The 25,086-nt window shown below is 44.4% G+C and overlaps 1 protein-coding gene across 1 annotated transcript in view; it reads right to left on the bottom strand.

The window, feature by feature from the left end:
- ADGRA3 (adhesion G protein-coupled receptor A3) overlaps positions 1-25,086 on the bottom strand; it is a 399,594-nt gene that overhangs the window by 98,610 nt on the left and 275,898 nt on the right. Inside the window, exons 11-12 of the mRNA XM_085642355.1 lie at positions 22,395-22,556; positions 3,277-3,477 (exon numbers count right to left, since the gene is read on the bottom strand). Of these exons, the coding sequence (XP_085498481.1) occupies positions 3,277-3,477; positions 22,395-22,556 (363 nt within the window). The remainder of the gene's footprint in view (positions 1-3,276; positions 3,478-22,394; positions 22,557-25,086) is intronic.

Below are 25,086 nucleotides of genomic sequence, written 5' to 3'. Positions count from 1 at the left end.
GCTGCCTTTGGAATGCAAATCTGTCTCCCCTCACAGGTGAAAAAGCCACGCCCCTGTCTAGAGCCCCATTGGCACCTGGACAGCTGGGAAAATTAGCTAGTCAGGTAGGTGTGCCACCTCCAGGCTAGTACCATCTATAGGGTGGGCTATTGTGTGGTGGACACGATTTTTCAGAAGGAGCCATCTTTGTGATGGCATACTTAGGAATTCTGGACCATGGTTATGCCCACTTCCCACAGGAAGAGGTCATATAGGGGGCGTAGTTACTCCAAGGGTCAGTAGCCTATTGGATACTACCCTACACTTCCCTAACACCCCTAAATTCGGTATTTAGGTGAGCCCCTGGTACCAGAGAAACAGATCATGACAACTTAAGGAGAGTACACGCAAGAGCCGGAAAAGCAGAGAGAATAGTAGAAGCAGCTCTTTTAATTCTCCGAACGACGAGGCGGTGGGCAAGCAGTGAGTTCAGTGTTTACCATGGGCGAGCAGCCAGTGACCTGCGTTTCAATGCCTTAGTATCTGGACACACATTATACCATAGGGAGCGGCCAACAATATCATAATCATGCAAATAAAAGAGATCCTTTTGATCGCTTAAAACCCAGCAAAGGATTCTTCCGCATTAACCTGGATTTTAATGGTTCTAGATGAGTGGGAAAATCACAATTTGGATGGGTCTGATTATTTACTATATACAATGCATTAATGCGAGGGGGGGTTTAACACCCTTTGCTCTTTGGCATTATCGCATTACTGCCAGCCTTTGTTGCCTTGCAGATAGGAATATGAAATTAATCTGTCCTGTAGTGAGACTGGCTCCAGAAGCATTTCTCTGATAAGAAGACACCCTGCCCTTTGGTAGTGTCTCGTCCAGAAGGCTAAGCCATGCGCCTAATCCCCAGTGAGTGGTTAGATTATTGCTGACCAGCAGCGGCGAGATATATATTTATATATATTTTTTCCCCGTGGCTATCAACCTCTCGCTAATTCCTTTAGCAGAAATGCGCTGCAATCTATATTTTGCAGTGGCAAGTGTCACCCAGATGGCGCTGCTCATGTTTTCAAATTACCACATTCCAAAAGCATATACTTTGAATAATACATTCTGCAAATCCGTCCCAAGCAGGAGAGGCGCACTTTTATAGAACTGCTTAAATGCGCATGATGCATTTGCTCATCCATATTAACCAAAATGAGAAAATAGTCCACTACAATGTGTACATTTCCGTCTGCGAGTACCCAAGTTAGCAAGCAAAATAAACGCATTGACCAGCACTGGTAAATGTGCTTTGCCATGTTTTTTTAATATCCCGTTCCTTTTTTCAGGTGGTGGGGTTTCTGTAGCTGCTTGATGTTGCCTGACATTTAATATGTCTGGTCTTAAAGCCCATACATAGGTCACTGCTGTCAAGGAAGCATGACTGTACATGTTGATATTGATAGCAAACATTGAAACAAGCCCTTATTAAAAAAGAAAATAATCTTTTTCTCTTTGCCCATTCCACTATGCACTGTGCTTGGGTGTTTGAGAGCCAGGGAGCCCAGGTGGAAATATATTCATCTGTGGCACCGACCTGAAAAAGCGTGTTTGCTTGTAAAGCTATCAAATACCAATTGTGTGTGTCGTGATATGAATTTTGTATGAACTATTGATTTTGCACCTTGTTTTAAGGTGGTTTAGTGGGTTATGGTGTCTCCTATGAGATCTGTTTAACTTAAAGCCGCATGTTTGAGGTAATAAAGGAGCGCAATTGGGCTGGGTAAAAGTAAACGCTGTATGAAACGGCAAACTCCAAGTTAGCAAACTGTAATTTAAAAGGACAAGCTAGTGATATTGAGTTAAATGTATCCACCGGATAACGGTTTACTGTACAATTACAACATCACAATCATATTGACATCAGAGCAGTACTGTTCTGTGACTCCATAGCAACAAGCATTGGCATAGCCAATAGGTCTCGCCTTTGGGTCCTTAAAAGTGTTTAGCCATGCAACAGTTAATGTTGTTGCACCAAGGATATTGTGCTTCATAACTAAACACTTACAAGGTGCCAAAGGTGAGACCTAATGGCTATGCCAATGCTTGTTTTCACCTTGCATCCAGCCGCCCTCGTGCTGGTGGTATGCTGCTGGTTCTGCCTTGAACTCACCTAACTCCTGGAGATTGGTCTTGTAAGTCGCTGTACTATACCAGTTTGCAGAACTTGTTCTTCCCTCCACAGGATAACATTGCAGAACTCAGAAATTGCACATGTCCACTTTTTAAAAGTGAGAAGAATTCATACATAAAAACGTATCTAAAAACGTATCTACCTGAACGATTATCCTCTTATGCATACACATATATAAAGATACTTGGCATTTTTATAAATTGGTGTGGACCCCCTTCTTGAGTCGTGTGTGTCATTTATTAATCCTGGTGTGTATTTGCAAATGTCTTGAACTCCTCTGTGTTAAGCCTAAGACTGCTCTACCACACTACGTTCTAATAGAGCACTTTGGGATTGCATAGCAAGCCCCCTTCCGCTCATAAGGGAATCCCTATACTCTTTACACAGTATATCAGATTTTTGATATATCACATAAAGCCAGCTTCCAACAATTACCAAATATACATTGTGGTGATATCGATTATACTATGCTTGGTGAGAAATCCATGCTCCTTAACAATCTGTAAAGCCAATTTGTCATTAGAATACATTTAATTCGTCAAAGTAAGGGATTCAATACATGCTCTTTTCCGGTATGCTGGAACAGCTCTATAAAAAGTTATAAACGCTTTGCGGTGTGAACTCATTTGTCTTTTTCAATCATTAATGCCATGTTATATTGCATTTAATGAAAAAGCCAAGGCGTTTAATCATAGCCATTTTGTACGCCCATGTTATTTAGGCCGACACTGTACTCACACTTCTGATGCATTCAGCATCTTTTTGTACGTGCACTTGTAAGCGTGGATTTACAAATAACTAACTCATCATCAGAGAAGCGTATACTAACTCAGGAGGTGAAGCACTGTCTCTCCTGAGCGCTAATTTTAGATGTTTAAGACTTCGAGTCGGTGTGAAGCTATTGACTTTCTTTCAAAATTGGGATACAAAAGATTCAACAAATAATTTGCCCAAGCAAATCTGAAATTTAAAGGCCACTGTTAACTCTATGCTAGCCATGTTTACCATGCATGTTAACACAAAAACATGACACATGAACTCCAAAAAAATAAAAACATTAAGAAACAATTTTCACGCACTTTTTAAACTCAAAAAACAATACCTTTAATGCCAAGCTGGAAAGAGTGTTTGAAATATTACACTTAAAACTCAATTGTTTATCTAAATTTCCATCTGGATCTCGTCTTGCAAAGTCGAGGCCAGTGCGGTCCGAGTTCATCACTTTCTGGAAAACGGTGCATATCATTCCAGGGAAGCCAGTAGCTTTTAATGCATATGCTTCAAGGGCAATGTTGGGAGAATACTGTGAAAACAAAGGGAATCACAATGAATCAGTTAGGATTTCTGTTAAATTAAAAAGTACCTTCATGGTGAGCCCTTTGCTCCCTTTTCTTTACAGCTGTTTCTGGAGTTCTTTGTGTCAGCAGACATAACGAGAATAAAAACATCTCAAAAATAATTTTGTCACTTTAAAGAATTTTGCTGCCCTCATGCACAATCATCACTCCCTCTGCAGAACATTTCCATCTTGTGCGTGCATTCCCAATCGCTACTCCCAGCTCCTGTATGATATTTTCCAACCTTACGGTTGCAGCAGAATATATGCTAACTGGGGTTGGTGCGAGTTTAGTGGGGTGGCCGGTGGCTGCTGTGAAGGACAGAGAACAAGAACAAAGTACTCTGGAATCACCATGGTATGTTTTCTTACTCTGGTGCCCTGCCCTATCCTCTTCCAAACAAAATGCAAATATGATTACATACTATTTTATTGCTGAAATGATAAAAAGGCAACATTTGCGTGAACCGGATTTAAGCTATGAAGGTATTTATAACTTCCTGGCACAAAGGTGCATGCATCACTTCTAGAAGAGGCTCCCAAAGCCTGCTAAGCTCATCGGCTCTGGCACCTAGAACCTGCAGGAAGGTTGGCTACCCGAAAGATGTTCTGCTTGTACCGCCATTCCCAGGCACATAGTTTCTCCTCGGCCAGGACCCTACTCTGCCTTACTAGTTGCAGGACCACGTGGAGGCTGTGTTGTCCGTGAGAACATGCACTCCTGGATAGATAGCAGGAAAGCTTTCCTGGCCAGATCAATCGCTGGAAACAGTAGAAGAGTGATGAGGAGCTGGCAATCCGCCAGAGACTGGACACATCTAATATTCGCCTAGTTCGGGTGAGGCTTCTCCGAGCCCAGCAGCAACATATCTGTCACAACCATGAAGTCTAAATGGGGAAGGGAAAATGGCCTGCCACACGTCAGACTAATGTGCCTGCAACCACAAAAGATCCTTAGACTTATCCTGTGAGATCTTGATGGAGTCAGAGAGGTAGCACTAATGCCAGGCATACTGAAACCTGAGGTTCCACTGTAGGCCAATGTAGGGCATCTACATGCCATTCCGGATGATGAGCATGCACGAGGCTCGGAGTCCAAGTAAGCCTCAGAACCATGCTCAAGGAGACCCAGAATTGAGCCCAAAACATAGTGATCACATCCTGAATGTCCAGGACTTGTTGCAGAAGTGGAAAAGCCTTAAATGCGACTGTCTATAGCCGACAAGAAAGGAATCCTCTTAGTGGAGCTTAAGTGGGACCACGGCTCGTAGCTGAAAAAAAACACAAATACATTATGAGTATGCACATCATCGGGGGGGGGGCTACAACTGACCGCGGAGAGCCCACCTTGAGAAGCATGTCTCCTATCTACTATACCGTGTGTGTGTCCAACCTCTGGGGTTCTGAAGCCCAACCACCGGCATCACATATGTGAACACCTAAGCTGAGCTAAGGCTGAAAAGTCGGAAACTGGAAGTGTTCCAACACCACCATGAACCATACGCAACGCCTGTGGGATTGCCGGACAGATATAGGGAAATAAGCATCCTGCAAATCCAGGGAATACCAGTCACTCTTCTGGGACCAGAGCAGAAAGGATCGAAGACAGGGTAAGCATTCTGAATTAGTCTTTCCTCAGAAAGGTATTCATTGGGTGAGGTTTCGTCCTTCAGTATGAGGGACCATGAATAGCACCCCTCTCCTCTCTATGAATCTGGCACCCTCTAGATGGCACTCTTGGCAAGTAAAAAGTTGCCCTCTAACAGCAAGATTGCAGAGTGGTATGTTGAGAGTCGCTCTGATGTAGCAGGAAAATGTGGTGGGGAGGAAATGAAAGGCAGGGCGTAGCCCCTTTAAATGATTTGCAAGACACATCTGTCCAATGAGATGGCTCTCTAGCTGGGGAGGAAATGCTGTATGTGGAATCATACTGGCTGAATGTGGGTCTGTGAGGGAAAGATAAGGATCCTTGCAACTATTGCAGCAAGGAAGGAAGAGTTAAAAGAGAGTTTTCATGTGTGTCCTAAAAGCCTGGTCTGCTACAACAATCTCCGCCCCAAAAGACTGGGTCTGCTGCACAGGTTGTGGTGTGGCCCGGTGTTGTCTAGAAGTTCAGGCACAGGAATAATCTCTACCTTTCTGTACTGTTAGTGGAAATGCTCAACAGAAGACTAGAGTCCTTGTTATTATACTGTGGCTCAAATGTCCTTAAATCGGTCAAGTGCTTATCAGCCATTCCCAGTTCGGCACCAGTCTGGAGCAATCAAAGGGCACTTGAACATCTCCAGAAAAGCCAGCTGACCTCACCCAGGAAAGAAATTCAAAGCACAACACTGGTGCCAATAACTATGCCAATACAGGCTGTGATTTTCAAGCCAGCGTGCAAGGCATACTTAATCGCATCATGGCCATCACGTTTAGTTTGAACCAGCGATAGTCTGAGGTCTTCAAGGAAGGCCAGAAATAGCATGCTAGGCGTGTCCCATAACTCCCTTCACCGTATACTACATTCAAGGATTGTAAAGCTAAACTAGCTAAATATGCTTTCCGAAAGCATCAATATGTTTTGATTCGCTATCCAGAGGATTGGTCAGAAAGGAAGTTCAAGGGACTTTACGTGCTGATGCCCGTACAACTAGACTTTCAGGCATACAATGCCTTGTGAGAAAATCAGGGTTTCCAGGGGCATCTTTTGTCGCCTGGCCACAGGGCGGCTGGCGGGAGAGCCTGAGCACCATTTAGACAAAGTAGACATGAAGAGTGTCCACAATAGCCAATTGGAATGACAGTAGTACAGAAGCGGTCGGACCTGGTTGAGAGATATCAGCTAATAAATGTCTTAGTTTCTACAATAGGCGACTGTATATCTAACACTGCTGTGAAAGAGGCACTTTATTCACTTGGTGGCCCAAGTGGACAGTCCAGCTGTTTCTGGAGACATATCTAGCCCCTGGTGCGTTGTAATTCCATTTATAGTCCGTAAACAGTATAGTGAGGAGGAAGCAGCTTGTCTGCCGCCTCATCATTGATTTAGGTTTACAATGTTTATTCTGGATTGGTCTTGGAAAATAATAGGAATTCTGGTTTGGTTGATCTTCAGGTAGGGCTGGTTATCCAGGTCTGGATGATGTTCAAGCATTGGAGGCCTTGGATGTCTGAAGCATCGGAAGCTTTCACAAAGAGATGTATATTGTACTGTAGCATTTAAATAGTGCCTACTTCCTGCATGTGGGGCACTGAGGCACTTGCCTACGTGGGTTGTATGGTACACCCTGTAGGGTATGTGGTTGGAAGTGTGTTGTCTTTGTGTTGATCCAGTGAGGGAAGTATTTCTGCGCCGTATGTAAAGATAGTGACAGTGCGCAATGGGATGGAAAAAGAAGTGTGAGAGACAGGCGCACAGTTTATGGTTTTCAGTAAGGTGGCAGCGTTGAGCAGCTCTGCAGGTTCCTTTATTTGCAATTCTTATGTTCACAGTCATTTGGCATATCTGTTCAGTTGTTCCATTCTGATCAGATGGTAATGGGTGGTTTATTGCTGTACTGGGCGGGGAATGTGACCTTTAGCAGTTTTGTCTTATGCGAGTGTAAGAGGGCCATAAAGTAAAAGGGGATCATTATGCAGCTTGAATAAAACACACTTGTTGGACTGCTGAGTGTAATCAGTTTTAGTGTGGCTTATATATTTTATTGCAATTGCATTTATATAGCATGTACTATCCCTGATGAGATTCCAGAACCTACGGTTTTTTATTTAAATTTTATTTTTTGGTATAAGCATCTTGTTGCTGTTATCTGGGAGGTGGAGACTGCAGGAACATATAAACTAATTTCTGGGAAGAAACAAACACTCCGTGACTTTACATTCTTTAGCTTAATTTAAAAGATTGCGCTACGTGTAATAACAACCATACACAAATTTCAAACAGCATCAGCCAAATTGTTTGTGTTCACAAACATTTTTGATGTTAGTGAACACCGTAACAGCAGATGAAAAAAAAAGAACTGCCATAGGCAATTACTTTAATTGTAAATTCGAATGGAGATTTTCTAAACTGGAGGCTTGCAAATAATCAGCGAACTCAACTGATAGATATACAAGCAATTATCTACTTCAGAACTGGCTGACAAAGGCTATTACACTCCTCTGGCAGTATTACACAAAAAGTTCAAAAAAAGAATCAATGTCAAGAATATTTTTGGCAAACTCCGGCCAGATCTGTGAAACAGCTGCATAATATAGTTAGAAGAAACAATTAGATTTTCCTAAGAACTAACCGATCCAAGCACAACAACAAAGGAGCTACTACACATAAGTTATAAATATAAGTATATGATGATAAAAACAATCTTCAAGGGATTTTTCCTAGGAAGAGTCTATTGTCCTTAAGAGGTGTACGTCTGTGTGTCCAAAGCAGTTGATCTGATGTTTTTGATTTTCTCTGGGAAAACATTCTTTGATTGTATGCACGTTTGCCTGGTTTCTGTCTAAAACTAACACGTGAGCTCAGAGGCTCTGAAATGGAGTGGTGGGTGAAGAGGAAAAGGCAGTGTCCACCATGCAAAACCACCAAAACACATCTACTACTATTTAGGCCAGCCTGAGCCATGGAACTAGTACTGGCAATTTGTAAAATTCACACCAGAGTGGTACCTCACCACTTTGACTTTTGTCTTGTTTTTACTTTTTCAACCACTGCTACTAACAGTCAAGCCTTTTAGGTATACTTTATGTTGGAGTACCTGTTTATTGCTTTCGGATACTCTTTTAGTTATGCTTCATATTTAGGTTACAGACATGGACCTTTTATTCTATTTTTTCCTTGTGATTCTTTTAGCAAGGAAGAGGAGTCTGGCCTTTACCAGAAGCCAAATAATGCCTCTACAGCTGAGGCGAGATCTAGAGGTTACCATATCACTCAGATAGGAAGCACCCAATCATATCAATTACCAACTTTAGATGTACTTGCCATAGAGGAAATTAAGAATGGCTCAAGAGGATAAAATTGGTGTCCTGCAATTCATGAAAGAAAAGACAATGCGTGGTATCAAGTTGAGGATCAAATTTACAAGATTCCTTGTCCTATGACCGGGAATAACTCAATTTTATAGTGTGCTTTAGGACAGAATATTTGCATTCACACCTTGTGAAGCAACTGCTGGCCACTCTCACTGGCCATAGTTTAAAATGATAATCTCTAAAGTGCTTTGACACAGTAAAAAGAATGTATCACTGTATAAAGCAATTTCAGGATACTATGGTAATAGGAAGTGGGCCACACATTCAGGGGGCTTTGTGATGCAGAAAGTAAGCCAGTATTGGCCATTTGCCATTGTGCACCTCACCCCCGTTTTCCCCTTTTACTTTACTTTTCTTGTACTCGTCTATCCGTTCAAAAGAATGAGGCCTTAGATTACCTAAAAAAAATTCTAAACCACATACTTGTATCGTGTTACGGAGATAAAAGGATATCTCTAAGCTCCGATTTGTCTACAATCATTCAGCCCATCTTATTTTGAGCTTAGACAATAAGATCACATCTGCCCTGTAAAATGTATAGGGTCTGCCAATCAAAAGACAAACTGAACTCAAGCCCTATGATATAGTTCGAGAGGCACTGCATGGCCTTACTCCCAGATAATCTTCCATGTTTACCATGCATATAAACTAGCCAGGCACTGGAGGTTGACCACTGGCAAACTCGATGCAGGAGAATTAATAGAAGATACCAGACTGCTCGCGCTTTACTCTCTGGTTAATCTGTATGCTTTCCCAAGACTCAAGTGTGTTTTACAGTTTTCAAACTGAAAGCCTGCTTCTTCCACTTTGCTTATGTTTAGAACAGTCCGCCCATCGCCATCCAGTCTCTGAAACACTCACCCATTAAAACATCAATGATTGTTGCTGCCGAGCAAGTGCAGAAGGACACCCAGCATTGTATTAAGGCTCAACATGCACTTCTACTAATCAAGGGATTTGTCTTCCACATTTGATCTTGAGAGATCTCTGTGTGCTGATTTCTTTTGCCTTCCCTCTTCCCCAAACTCTCAGGCCGCACCATAAGCACTATGCAGCAGTTTACCAAAACAGAAATGAAGCACTAAAGAAAGACACTCTTATACTCGACCCTGAATGCTCACATGGGAGGCATTTGCATTTTAGTTAATACGAGTCCTACAAGGAAGTGAAACTGAGGGAAGAAGGGAACAGAGTATGGGGCAGAGGACCCTGTGAATTGCACGTAGATTACTGGCCTCATTAGCAGAAAAATAAAAGTTTATCAACATTAAAGCATAAGGCACGGTCTATATCATCCCATACTTTTAATATGAAACAACGTCCATCCTGTCAGAACGAACAGTTACTTACCGGTCGGTGTAGTTTTGCAGCTAGAAGAACTTTCTGGAATCACTATGCTGTGCATTATTCCGCCATCTAGTGGTTGGGTCCGGAATTGTAGTATTTCTTCTTTTTCTTGGTTGGTGGGCGACGTACTACCGTTTGGTATCCTTCATTGACATCGACGGGCTTCCTTCGGAAGCTCCCACACTTGGTAGCCATCTTGGGATCCTTTTTTATTTTTCTTTCTCCATTTTCTATCCCTCTCTTCATCCTTCCTTCTTATAGTTCTCTTCCTTGGCAGAGGAGGGTGGGTTCGCTAGTGAATCCAGAAAGTTCTTCAAGCTGCAAAACTACACCGACATGTAAGAAACAATTCCTTTTGCAGCGTGAATCTTTCTGGATTCACTATGCTGTGCATAGACTTTGTAGCGGTTTGCTAGTCTTGTGGTGGCTGGGTGGAAGATGAACTTTGTTTTGTAAATAGATGCTGTAAGACCTTTTGTCCTACTTGTGCCTCCTTGTTCATTTGAATGTCCACACAGTAATGTTTGGTGAATGTGTGTACCGAAGACCATGTTGCAGCCAAGCAAATGTCCTGGATTGGAGTGTTAGCGAGAAAGGAACGAGTTGCTTCTTTCTTCCTTGTTGAATGCGCTTGTGGCGCCCCTTATAAAGTCTGTCCTGCTTTTGTGTGGCACAATTGCATGGATTGAGCTATCCATCTTGTGATTGTGCTCTTTGTTACTGGTCTTCCCACAAAACTTTTTGCAAAGGATACAAATAGCTGTTTTGTCTTTCTGTATTCTTTAGTCTTTTCCACGTAATACATGACCGCTCTTCTTGCATCAAGTGTGTGCAAAGCTCTTTCTGTTTTGTCTTTAGGGTTTTGATAGAAACTTGGTATTTGTATACTTTGGTTTATGTGAACTTTTGACACCACCTTTGGCATGAATTGTGGATCTGTCCTCATGACAATTTTGCTACTATTGATCTGGAAGTAGGGTTCCTGTAATGTTAGTGCCTGCAGTTCACTAACTCTACGTAAGGATGCTATTGCCACTAAAAATGCCGTCTTTATTGTAAGCATTTGTAGCGTTGCTTTGTGTAATGGTTCAAAAGGTGCTCTCATCATTTGCGCTAGAACTATGTTTGGATTCCAAGCCGGTGCTGGTACCATTTTTGGTGGTGCATTTCTCTTTGCACCCTCTAGGAACCTTTTGACCACATGTGAGGTGAAGAAGCTTTCCCCGGTTTCCCCGCTTAAATATGCTACTATTGCAGCTAAATGTACTTTCAGTGATGAAAAGCTAAATTTACTTTGTAGTAAATGTGTGTGATTTTAGTACTGTTCTTTCCTTTGTAATCTTTCTTGAAAGACGCCTTTGAAGACACCATTGAGTGTACCTCTTCCATTTTTCTGTATAACATTTAATTGTTGTTGGTTTCCTAGCTCCTCATTGTGCTTTCTGGTAGTTGAGGTGTGAAAATGTTCTCAGGAGCCATGCCACTAGGCCTAGGCTCTCTGGTCCCGGATGAAGCACTTTCCCGTTCTGCATTATTAGCAAATCCTTTGTTCTTGGAAGTTTGTGCATTGTTCCTTCTGAGATTTCCATTAGTGCCGAGAACCATGTTAGTCTGATCCATTGTGGAGCTATGAGAATCATTGTCATCTTGCTGGTTCTGCAAATGCGGATTACCCTGTTCAGCAATGGTATTAGAGGAAAAGCGCATGCAAATTTCCCTAACCAGTCCATCCATAGCGCATTCCCTAGGAGGGTTGCCTGGATGCGATGTTTTGGCATTTTGCGTTCTGTGGTGTTGCAAATAGGTCTATTTGTGGCGTTCCTCATTTTTCGAAAATTATTTGCACTTCTGTTTGGTTCAGTTCCCACTCGTGGGATGCTGTTGTTTGTCTGCTCAGTCTGTCCGCTTCTAGATTGTCCTTCCCTGGCAAGTGTATCGCTAAGATGTCTATTTCCCTTAGAATTGCCCATCTCCAAATCTGTTGTGCTAGCGTTGAAAGTGTGACAGAGTGAGTCCCTCCTTGTTTGTTTATGTAAAACATAGTTGTAGTGTTGTCCGTTTGTACCAACACCCTTTTCCCGTATTGCTGCTTCTGAAAGGCTTTTAAAGCTAAGAACACAGTTTTTTGTTCCTAGATGTTGATGTGTTTCACCGCATCCTGTGGTGTCCACAATCCCCTTACTTTGAGATTGTCCATGTGTGCTCCCCATCCCACTAGAGGCGCATCTGTTGTTATGGTCATTGTTGTAGTTGGAGGTGTAAAAACTCTCTCCCGTGCTATGTTTGCTATGTTCCACCATGCCATCTCCTGATGAAATCTGTTTGTGACAACCACTAGATCCTCCCAACTCCCCTTAGCTTGTGACCATTGTGTTTGGAGCCATTCTTGAAATGGTCTCATGTGCAGAAAAATATTGGGAACTAAATGAATGCATGATGCCATCATTTCTAGTAGTTTCCCCACTGTCAGATGATGCCCCTTCTGGTACAGATGAGTCCCCTTCAATAGGGCTGCTAATCTTTTCTCGCTGGGGAATGCATTCCCTTAACACAGTGTTTATCTCTGCGCCCAAGAACACCTTCTTGCGTTCCGGTTCCATTAATGATTTTTCCCCGTGTATGGAGAAACCCAGCTGAACTAGTGTCTCTACTACTTGTTGTATATGCTGTTTGCATAGGCTGTATGAGTTTGCCCTTACAAACCAGTCGTCTAAGTAGGGCTAGACATGAATACCTTGCCTTCTAAGATGTGCTGTTACTTCTGCCAGAGAGAAGAGTGAGGGCTGAACCCAATATACCCTTGAGGGCTTGGGCAGATAAATTGAAAAGGTAGGAATGCCAACAAGGGATTTTATTTGAAACACACTAATTACTTGTACCTTTCAAAAAACTTTGGTAGGTGTATTTAAATGAGTTAACACCAAAGTGAGGTCAATCAATTGATCTAATCATCAGCTATAAACAAAACAAACACACAGGGATTCAGATTTGTGAATTAAACACAATTCTTTTTATATATCCATCAAAAGATAAAAAGGAGTACAGGTGAAACAATAGTTTGGGCAATATTTCATGAAAAAAGGGTTACATCAGATCCACATTTCATCAAGAAAACATCTATTCCATCATAGTTTGGACAGAGACCAATCTCATCATTGAGAAAAATAATCAACTGTGCATAACAAATAATTTGAAAATAGATGGTATAGTCGACGTTTCGGTCTTGGGTGGTGTCAATCCATCAGACCATCTTCAGGACAATTATTGCATAACAAAGACTCTTTTTGAATCTTTAGAATTTTCACGATACTTGTTTAAAATCGTGAATCTAGACGTTTTAAGTTGGTGCAGGTAGTCTTCAAGATTTCTGACTGCCACAATATCTAAGCGTGAGGGAATCTTTCCTCTTGTAATATCACAATTGTCTTCTGTACTGATCGAAAGACGTACGGGGGTCCGTCCAAGTCCGGGGATGAGATTGGTCTCTGTCCAAACTATGATGGAATAGATCTTTTCTTGATGAAATGTGGATCTGATGTAACCCTTTTTTCATGAAATATTGCCCAAACTATTGTTTCACCTGTACTCCTTTTTATCTTTTGATGGATATATAAAAAGAATCGTGTTTAATTCACAAATCTGAATCCCCGTGTGTTACTGCTGCCAGGCACTTTGTGAACACTCTTGGTGCTGATTTTAGGCCGAAAGCTAAAACTTTGAATTGGTAGTGTTCGTTGTCCACAACAAATCTTAATAGTCTTGTGTGTCTTTTGTTCATTGGGATGTGCAGGTACGCCTTCTTTAAGTCTAATGTTGCCATGTAATCTCCTGTTTGCACCAGAGGTAGCACTTCCTGTAGGGTAGTCATTTTGAATTTTTGTGTCTTTATGAATTTGTTTAGAAATCTTAGGTCTAATATTGGCTTTAGTTTTTCGGCCGTCAATGCCGAAGCGGTCGTCGAGGGTTGCTTGGGTCTCTCTTTTTTTCGTCAAGCGTCTTTTTACGTCTTCGCCCTGTTGAGGACCTTTGCCGTTTCGGAGTCCTTATCCACGGATCCTATGGTGTGTTTTGGTTTGGATGCCGTCGCGGTCGTCGAAATTTTCGGCGCCGGGGCTCCCCTTGCTAGTTTTTAGCCTGTTTTTCGAGACTCTTTGGGTTTTTTCAGGGTCGACGACTCCTTAACCACTTTGGAATTCTTCTTTTTGACCTCCACAACCAAAATATCTCTTTCCTCGTCACCATCTGGTCCTTCGGTGACAATATCTACCTCTTCACGGGAGAGGCCCAGGTCTCGCAATGAAGGCGGTGGTCCTTGGCCTTGCATGTGGTGATTGGCACGTCGCTGTCTTTCTCTCACTCTCAAAGTCTTCGGGGTGAAGACCGAGCAGGCGTTGCAGTCGGCGCTCTGATGATCTAGCGGCAGGCACAGGTTACAGACTGGGTGCTGGTCCTTCTGTGTGTACTTGTGGTGACAGTTCAGACAAAATATGAATGGTGTTTTGTCCATTACCAAGTGCAGGGAGCCCCCTGCATGCGCATTCTCCGATCGTCGAAGATCTCGATTTTCGACTCCTTGTTAACCTCCTGTTGCTCCGGGCGGTCGAAAGAACTTCCTCACAGTTGTTGTTCTTTATTTTCTCCGATTCTTTTTTCCAATCTTGGGCGCTTCTCCGTAACGATCCAGACCCAACGGTGGAAAAAAATTCTCTGAAGATGGCTACCAAGGGTAGGAGCTTCCGGAGGAAGCCCGTTGACGTCACAGAAGGACACCAAATGGTACTACGTCGCCGACGCCCCCCAAACCCCCCCCCCCCCCCCCCCAAAAAAAAAGAATAAATACTACAATTCCGGACCCAATCACTAGATGGCAGAATAATGCACAGCATAGTGAATCCAGAAAGATTCACGCTGCAAAACAGTAGAATATTATACTGAAACTAACTTCATAGTTTAGTGTACAGCAATTCCTCACAGGGCTGATTTGAAACACTTCACCGGGGGCTTTTATTTTCCGTGGGAAAATATGGAGAACAGAGAATGTCATTAATGAACATTTATAATTTGGACGGCAAATGAACTAGACTGTTTATTTTATAAACTACTTGTGCCTTTGTTTTAATTGGTTTGTGTTAAAGGACACAGAGATGCATGAAGAACAAGTTACTTACCTTCGGTAACGCTTTTTCTGGTGGATACAGAATCTGCCTGTGGATTCCTCACCTTATGAATATCCCCTGCGCCAGAATTCCGCGGAAACATTTTCCTAGCTCTCCACGCCGACTAGGTCATCGCAATGCCTTGGCTCCGCACGCGGCTCCGCATGACATCACTGGAGCCATAAGAATACCACGTCGGCGTGATGACGTCAGTTCCACCCATTTTTTCCGTGCCTCCGAGGCGAACGGGTGGACCGACCATAGAGACAATGCATACATAGTACACAGTATTCACACAAATACACACAGTGTAATGTGAAATAGGAAAGCAAAAGAAAGCAAACATTTCCTATAAGCCTACACAAAGGAAAACAGAGGCAATACAAAATGACAATATGAAACAACCACATTAACCAATACCTATTTGAAGGTATAAAAGGGTGGACAACGGGGAGGAGGGTGGGTCAGTTGAGGAATCCACAGGCAGATACTGTATCCACCAGAAACAGCATTACCGAAGGTAAGTAACTTGTTCTTCTGATGGATACATCTGCCTGTGGATTCCTCACCGTATGAATAGAATCCCACAGCAGTCTCACTCCCGGAGGAGGGTGTCCACTCTTCTATACCAAAAAGTCTTGCAAAACAGAACACGTAAAATGGCCGTCCTTCCTCACTTCGGAATTTAAGAAGTAATGTTTCGCAAAAGTGTGGAAGGAGGCCCAAGTTGCGGCCTTACAGATGTCCAACACAGGAACACCCCTGGACAAGGCAGAAGTAGACGATTTAGCCCTGGTGGAGTGAGCTCCAATGCCTTCAGGGGGCTCCTTACCAGCCAGAGCATAGCAGATCTTGATGCAAAAGATGATTCATCTGGATAAAGTGCGCTTGTGCACCGCCTTGCCCTTCATGAGTCCAACGTAGCCCACAAAGAGCTGATGGTCCTGTCGCAAGTCCTTCGTTCTATCCAGATAGAAACTAATCGCCCTCTTAGGATCCAAGCGGTGAAGCCTCTCCTCCTCCTTGGAAAGGTGAGGGGGAGGATAGAAAGTAGGGATGGTAATGAATTGCCCTAGATGGAAGGGAGTTACCACCTTAGGCAGAAAAGCAGCCCTGTTCCTGAGGACCATCCTTTCAGCATGTATGGTCAGAAACGGAGGCTTTGAACTCAAAGCCTGAAGCTCACTCACCCTCCTGGCCGAGGTGCTAGTCACAAGGAAGACCGTTTTGAATGACAGCAGTCTCAAAGGACAACTATGCATAGGTTCAAAAGGGGAACCCATTAAGAAAGTTAAAACTAAATTTAAATCCCACTGAGGCATAATGAAGGGAGTGGGCGGAAACATATTAGTAAGCCCTTAATAAACCTTAAAACAATCGGAGATTTAAAAAGAGACGGCTGATCAGGCAAACAAAGGAATGCCGATAAATATCCTTCAACAGTAGCCACAGCACAACCCTGCTGGGCCAAATGCAACGAAAAACAAATAACATCAGAAAGATGAGCTTTTAAGGGATCAATAGACTTCTCTCTACACCATTTAACCAATTTTGACCACCCGTAGGAGTAGATAGACTTGGTGGAGTGTCACCTGGCCGATAATATAACATGCACCACGTCAGGCGGGAGAGAGAAAGAATTCAGGTTGCCCCGTTCAATCTCCAGGCATAAAGGTGCAGGGGTGAAGAACCTGCCCCTCCGACTACGAGAGGAGGTCTACCCTGAGAGGGAGACGGAGTGGAGGGCGTGACAAAAGGTGAAGAAGGTCTGTGCACACCCTTCTTGGCCAATCCGGGGCGATCAATATAACTTGGGCCTTGTCTTGGCGAATCTTCCTCAGAACCCGAGGAATCAAGTGTACGGGAGGAAACGCGTAAAGGAATTGTGAGCTCCAAATCAACTGAAACGCGTCCCCAAATGCTCCCTGCCTCGGACTGCAGAATGACTGGCAGTGCACGTTCGAGAGTGTCCACCCGAGGAGTTCCCCACATCTGGAAGATATGTTGAACTACCTCTGGATGAAGCCTCCACTCATGACCGGCGGAGAACTGCCGACTGAGACTGTCCACACGCACGTTCAGCACCCCGGCCAGATGATTTGCCATGAAGCAAATTCAATGGTCCTTAGCCCAAGGCCAGAGCCGCAACGCCTCGCTGCAAAGACGGTACGACCTTACTCCTCCCTGCTTGTTGACGTACCACATCGCGGCAGTGTTGTCCGTCAGGACTTGAACCGACTGACCGTGAAGGGAAGGGAGAAAGGCCTTGAGAAGCCAAACGTATGGCCTGCAATTCCAGAAGATTGATCTGAAGCAATCTCTCCTCTGGAGACCAAAGACCCTTGATCTCCAGATCCCCCAGATTAGCACCCCACCCTAAGGTAGAGGCATCCGTAATCACTGTGGCCACTTTCCTTGAGACAGATTGCCCTCCACGCTCCACCAAGACAGATCCGTTGCAGCTTCTCTGGAGATCCTGACTGACTCCCTGAGATCTCCGTTGTGCTGTTACCACTGCCTGCGGAGACACCACTGGAGCGCCCTTATGTGCCAGCGTGCATGGTTGACCAACGGAATGCAAAAAGCAAACAGACCGAGCAGGCGAAGGACCTTCAGAACCGGAACAACCGCTCCATTGTGAAACAAGGGAATCATTTCCGGAATGTCGAGAATCCTTTGCGGAGGTGGGAAAGCTCGACACACAGTGGTATCCAGTATCGCCCCTATGAACAGGTTGCGCTGTGAGGGCACCAGATGAGACTTGGGCACATTTATCGAAAAACCCAAATTGTACAACAACTGGGTTGTTACCTGCAGATGACGACGAACCATCTCTGGCGACTCTGACTTCAGTAGCCAGTCGTCCAGGTAGGGGAAAACCAGGATCCCGACCTCCTGAGATGGGCAGCCACAACTGCCATCACCGTGGTGAAGACTCGAGGTGCAGCAGTAAGACCAAACTGAACCAACCGTAAACTGGAGATCCTTCCTGTGCAACTTCAGGATTGGGATGTGAAAATACGCATCCTGCAAGTCGATGGACACCATCCAGTCCTCTTGTTGCAGCGCCTGAAGAACCTGCGCTAGGGTGAGCATCTTGAATCTCTCCTGCTTGAGAAACAGATTCAAGATTCTGAGGTCCAGGATAGGATGAAACCTGCCATCCTTCTTGGGAATCAGGAAATACCGGGAGTAGCATCCCTGACCCCTTTCCTGCTCCGGAACCACCTTTATCGCACCTTTTTGTAACAGGACAAAAACCTCCTTCTGAAGGAGAAGTAAATGATCCTCCGTGCAAAATCCTTGGCAAGGAGGATAAGGAGGAGGGAATTCCCTGAAGGGAAGGGCGTACCCATTTTCTACCAGATCTAAAACCCAAAGGTCCGAAGTGATCAATTTCCAATCCTGTAGAAAATGGGTAAGCCGGCCTCCCACGGGACCTGCATGATCCAGGATGGCGGATCTAGAGCTGCTTTCTTGTATTACCAGGAGGGGTTGGGGAGGTAGAGGAGGAGAAGGAAGAAGGCTGACGCCCGGCTCCACGAAGGCGACCTCTGCCTTTACCCATATAAGACTTGTCCAAGGGTTTTGTTGCTGTGGCTGTCTGAAACCTTGAAAGGAAGACTTCCCGAAGCCACGGTATCTTCTATAGCCATAACCCTCTGCCTGAGTCTGCAGACCCAAAGACTTTGCTGTGGTCTTACTGTCCTTAAATCTTTGCAGAGCAGAATCAGCTTTCTCTCCAAAAAGTCTAGACCCATCAAAAGGTAGATCGAGAAGGGCAGCCTGTACATCGGGAGAGAACCCAGAAGACCTCAACCACGTATGTCTTCTTGTTGCAATGGATGAACTCATCACCCTGGCAACCGAATCCGCCGTGTCTAGGCCAGACTGGATGACTTGGCGAGCCGCAGCCTGTGAGTCTACCAGCACCTCACTTAAATTTCCCCTATCTTCCTCAGACAATTTCGGAAGAAGTTGTTTGGCAGAGTCCATAAGGGCGTGAATATATCTACCCAACAAACAGGTAGCATTGGTAGACTTCAGAGCCATACTAGACAATGAGAAGACCTTTTTTGCAGATTGTTCCAACGTCTTGGAATTCCTGTCAGCAGGAGCCTGCGGAAAAGCACCAGTGGACTGCTTGGAACAAGAAGCCTGCACAACCAAACTTTCAGGAGAGGGATGAGATGAAAGGAACACCGGATCCCCAAGAGCCGACCTATACCTTCTGGACACAGCGCTTGAAACTGCAGGAGCAGCAAGAGGGTTGCGCCAAACATCAAGGATTGGGTCAGTCAAGGCATCATTGAATGGCAAGAGAGGCTCAATCACAGAGGACGGAGAATGAAGCACCGCTGTGAGCAAATTAGGCTTATACTCAGCCATAAGGAGCTGCAGATCCAAGAGCTCTGCAGCCTTCCTTATCACATTATGGTAAGATGCAACTTCTTTTGAGGGGTAAGCCTTCTGTGAAGCAAAGTCCCAATCTGGGGAATTATCAAATCCACTTGCCTCACACAAACCCTCAAACATATCCTCTTTATTATAGACTTCACCTTCCTCCATCTCTTCAGCCTGGTACTGCTCCTCCTCTAACAACCTTTGCGCGTCTCTCCTCGAGCGCATCTTTGGTTGCGGCGGTGGCGCCACACGCGGCGTCGATGGCTCCGGGAGCGGTGTCAAGGAGGAGGATTGGCAGCAGTAACCGGCGCGATCGATGAAGCTGGGGACTGCACATACGGCATCAACCTCCTCGGAGCCGGAAACTGCCAGGACGGCGTCGTCGGCATAAATGGCACAAAGGGGGCCGGAGGATACTGGTGAGGCACACCCAAATTAAACGCCATAGGACCCATGGGACTCGAAGGTGCACCAGAGGGGTACGGGGCCCTGGCAAAAACGCCATACATCGCATTTTAAAAAATGCGATGGATCCGAACCCGGCGCCGGAAATTGTGGGTACTGAGCCGGTTTGAGATCCAAACGAGGCACCTCTGGAGTCGGAACCACAGGCGGAGCCGCAGGAGCTGAAGGAACCTCAGCATCAGCCGGATTCGGCACACCTTCTGGAGTCGGTGAAATCTCGGTGTCGGTGACTGCGCCGAATCCCCTTGTAAGATGGAGAATGAACGGGAGTCACCTTAGGAGACACTGAAGGAGAAGGAGAGACAAAGTCCTTTTCTCGACGTCGAGGTGCTGGAGAAGGCGACCTTAAAACCACAGCCTTCGACGAACGGTGCCGAGATGCATGCCTCTTCTTCTTCTTATGTTTCCTCTTGGAGTCATGCGACGTCGACGACCTTGACTTAGATCGTTTACGACCCCTTTTTTCTTTTCTTGCCTTAGCCATATACAACTTGGCTTCCCGTTCCTTCAGAGCCTTCGGTTTCATCTTTCTGCAGGATGAACAGCCCTCGACGTCGTGATCAGATGACAAACACCACAGACAGTCCTCAAGAGGGTCAATGATCGACATATGACCCCCGCACTCCTTACAGGGCTTAAAGCCCGATTTCCTCGGGGCAGACATGTCAAAACACAGAAAGATACAATCAAGATTACAAAGTAACCAGTCAAAAGTATGGAGAGTCCCAGAAAAAACGTTAGCGCCGACAACGCGGACAAAAGGGAACTGACGTCATCACGCTGAAGTGGTATTCTTATGGCTCCAGTGACGTCATGTGGAGCCGCGTGCGGAGCCAAGGCATTGTGATGACCTTGTCGGCATGGAGAGCTAGGAAAAAGTTTCCGCGGAACGTAGGGGATATTCATAAGGTGAGGAATCCACAAGCAGATGTATCCATCAGACATGCACTGCACGCTATGGCAGAACTGGGGCCCTGGGAGGAAAGTACTGAAAGACACCCACTTCTCATTTTCCAGACGGGACATTTTTCACTACCTGCTTAACACAAAAGTGTCTCTCTATTGCCTTCGTAATTTCGGTTTATATATGAGCTTGTGATCACAAACATTAAAACCAAAAACATTTGAAACAAACTTCAAGGAGAAGGGTGTGGTTAATTTAAAAGAAAGCATTTACAAAAAAATGAAGTATGTGCTACATCTATTTCTGACATCTGTATAGAATGAAACTGAAACTAATCACAAGAGAGCTCAGAGGAGGATAGAGAGAGTTGAAAAGCAATCTTTCTTTATAATAAATTGTACCTTGAATATTATCATAAGTCGCCCTCTTTAACAAGGGCCTGGATCAAAACAAATGTTTAAAGGCGGGGTGGGCGGTTTGTGGCCCTGCTTTCATTTCACTTCACTGAGAAGCGATTGATTCTTCTTTTGTTGGATGAAACGCGCTCTCCACCACGAATTAGATTCACTGGTTCCGGCTCAGAAATTTTCAGCCAGCTGAGATACCGTCGGTTGAAGCATCAGTAAGCGCGTAGCGACACGCTCCCACTTAATTACGTGGCATAAAACGAACAAACGGAGGCAGTTACTTAATTTTCATCACTGTATATCGTCCACTTGTCAATAAAGGAAGGGCATCTATAAATGCGCTGCCACTTTGTGTCTTGGTCCTGAGGAGAACCCCTTCGTTTAAACAAATAGGGGTTTGAAACGCGTCGACCCTTTTCTGTTGCGATACCAAACACTGATGTAATTAGATCTTTTTGGTGCATCCCAAGAATTTTGCTTAATTGTAAAACGATTGCCTTAATAGGTGACATGCACATTTAAATTGTATCGATCAATATTTTACTAGGTTAGGATAGTCCTTTGGTTCATTCAAATTGTGGTCAGTAGGCAACCAAAGGCAGTTTGTCTGAATGAGTGTTTTTTGATGAATGAGGAGTGGTGTATGAATGTGTTCGTAAGGTAGTACATCTGCCAAATCGGCATTATAGTAATTTGTGTCAATTGTATGGTTTTTATGTTTCTTTGTCAAAAAATTGTTGTGGTGTTTTATTTTTGTACTCTAAAAAAAAATTCATACAAGATTTATTTGAATAATATATAAAAATAGATGTCATTGGAATAAATACTATTAATTAGTACAGACGCGGTTGTTTGAAATTTTCTTCCACGGTCTATTCACTTTGCAAATTGGTTATCAGCATTGGCACTCTTTTGTTTCGCATTCATTTCACTTCTAGCAGAATGTCGCTCCAGACCAAGAGTTATCATTACTTTTAAAGCAGTTTAAACAATCGAAGACCACGGAGAGTCTGTTCAAAACAATGAGTTTGCAAACTCTCGATGAAGCCGCTTATATTCCAATGATAAGAGACTGCATTAGTAATCAGGCTCATCACTTTACAAAAGATGGGAAGGTCTCACTCACTGTCAAGTAGACCTGCCCACTGCTGGCATTAAAAAGGATGGAAACGTTGCACTTACTGTGGAGTAGACCTGCCCACTGCTGGCGAGCCTGTATGCCGCAATCTGCTGCAGGCACTGAACAATCCTCGTGCACGCCTTGGCCTCCCTCTGTGCCATCCACAGGACACGCTCGTCGGCCAGCATAATGTTGCTTGCAATGTCCACCATTATGTCACCAAGCTAGAATATGGAGGTTAGACGGGGAGAATAACGAGAAAGAAAATGTGCATTAAATATTATGAAAAATATTACAACAGAACAAGTACGGACTGTTCAACAATACCTGCGCATATTTTACATACTGAAAGTTGTACTTTAATTAAACGGCCGCTCATTTCAAATACAAAATGTTTGTCTACTGGACACTTTTATAAATTATCATTACCAGAATGTACATAAAATGGACTCAGCTAGATGGGCAGTAATGTTATCTCTGTATGCAGAATAAGGTGTTTAAAAAAGACAAAACCGGAGAAATGCACATTGCACTTCAAGAAAACGCAATCTCTCTTTTTGTTGGCCTTACAGCCACCTCATAGGGGAAGTTCTTCCTTCCACATAGGCATTTCTTATGTTAAAATGAGGCCATTTCAGCTTTATCCGGCGTACATGCCTTAATAAAACATGACACTTGGGGGAAGTGACCCATCCTTTGGAAACTCGGATTGTAAAAGGGCTTGGTTGGGGGTCTGCAAGTTGTGCTCCTCTGTGGAGAGTTAAGCATAATATTATTGGGTCCATTGCTAAAACATGCCAGATGAGCATGCAAGCGTAATAGTATGTGTCAGACTATACAGGGGTCTCCTCAAAGTGGTTAAACTGCTCTCCCAACCACAAATCTCCGGGGATGCCCACCAAGAGAGGGGAAGATTACATAAAACTATTCCAACATCCCGCGCCCCCCTCTGAAAGTCATCGTTATGACTTGCGGGGTATTGGTATGCGTTGTTACAACGCTGTCGTAACGACCGCGTTGTAATTACATGCGGGGAAAAGGCATGTGTTCTAATGAGGCATATTCTCAAAAATATATCATCTGGATAAAGATCAGCTAGCGTCTAACTGCCTCTTCTATGCCACTCATCTATGGTCCTGGTCGGGAAATCTTAGCAAAGTGAAATATGCTCCAGATACGCAAGCCAGGTGAAATAGTCTCTCTCAAATTTGTTTTTTTACTGCCTGATCCAAGACACCGCAAACTTATCTCACTATAAACGTCTCTAGTAAAACAAGTATCAAACTGAAGTGTGTTCCTTCAGATTCATTTAAATGCAATAGTAACTTGGGGAGACTTGCAAGTGGTCTTCTAAATGTACTTATTCACCTGGTCATCTCATCAGTTTCCTTGTAAAAGTCCTTCGCAAAACGGCAATTTGACTACGTACATTTACAAGGAAACTAGCAAGATTCAAGGTTTGAAGAAACGCCTGATGATGATCCGGACTTAATAAATGAGCGATGATGCTGACCACATCATTTATGGATGAACCTAGGTTGGGACGTGTTCATTATTTGTAGGAATCTGGCTCTGTATACGATATTGCCACTAGGTGGTAATACCCTGCACAAAGGTCCCCAAAAGTGTACAGGGGTCAATTCAAAACACCAAATGCTCTTTTAATGGTAGTGTGGGCGAGCAGCATTAGGCCTAACACAGAGGAGTGCAAGACATTTATTGCACTAGAGTGATCAATAATGTACACACGACTCAAGTAGCGGATCCAGACTAACTTTAGAAAATGATTCTTTGCGCTTTATTTTAACACTCATGTCTTCAGAATCAAGTATGTATGTTTTTAAAAAATCAACATTTAGAAACTTTTCACACAGTCCAATGTTATCCTATGGGGAACACAATAGTGCAATTATACAGGGAAGTGTTCAACTTACAATCACAGTCTTGGGAGCGAAAAGTCAGCAAGGGCCAGGGGTCAGGTAGGTACCAAAACTGCACCACTAGTGGCTCAGGGGTGGCCAGGTGCAGAGGTCAAAATCAGATTTCGACCCAATGCTTTACAATAGAGACAGGGGGTGCCTGGAGCCACGCTGCATGCAGGCAACTAAATAGGTTGCATGGGCCAAGCTTTGGGGGGTTAACACAAGCATGGGGGGCGGGGGGGCATAAAGGAGCACCAAACATACACCACAGGCAGCACAGTGGTGGCTGAGTGCATGGTACAAATTCGACGACGGGCGCCCAATGATTTTCAAAGATGATTTACCCTAACGGCAAGGAAACTGCAGGCGTGGCACTGGAGGTTGCAGGGGGAAGACCAACGACCGACAGCAGAGGTAAGTTGGGATGTAGGGGGTGTAGGAGCACCGTCGGTTCAGCTCACCAAGGCCCAGGGGTTGTGGGTACAGGGGTACCTTTCGACGTCGGAGTCTTCTTACCATTACTGGTTGCATGAGCCTCTGGATTCACACTGCAGGCACCCTCTTTGAGGGCAGGAGAAGTCAGCCAACGCTAGACATGAGGTCAGAATCGCCAGGGAAACTTCACTGCCCAGGTGAGCCACTCAGACCCAGGCCGTGGGTGTAGAGTGGGCTGGGGACGCAGATCCACCTGGATCCGGAGTATTTGAAGTCTGTTTCTTCTGGACAAGTGTGTTGTCCTCAGGAGATTGGAGTCTTTATGGAAGGCAGCAGTCCTCCCAGGGGTTTTAGAGGTCTCTGTTGCACAACATGTAGCAGGGTCGTCGAAGCAGGA

This window comes from Triturus cristatus, chromosome 2_2, assembly GCF_964204655.1.
Source record: "Triturus cristatus chromosome 2_2, aTriCri1.1, whole genome shotgun sequence".
NCBI classification, from domain to species: Eukaryota; Metazoa; Chordata; class Amphibia; order Caudata; family Salamandridae; genus Triturus; species Triturus cristatus.
This window is presented reverse-complemented; position numbering and strand designations above follow the sequence as displayed.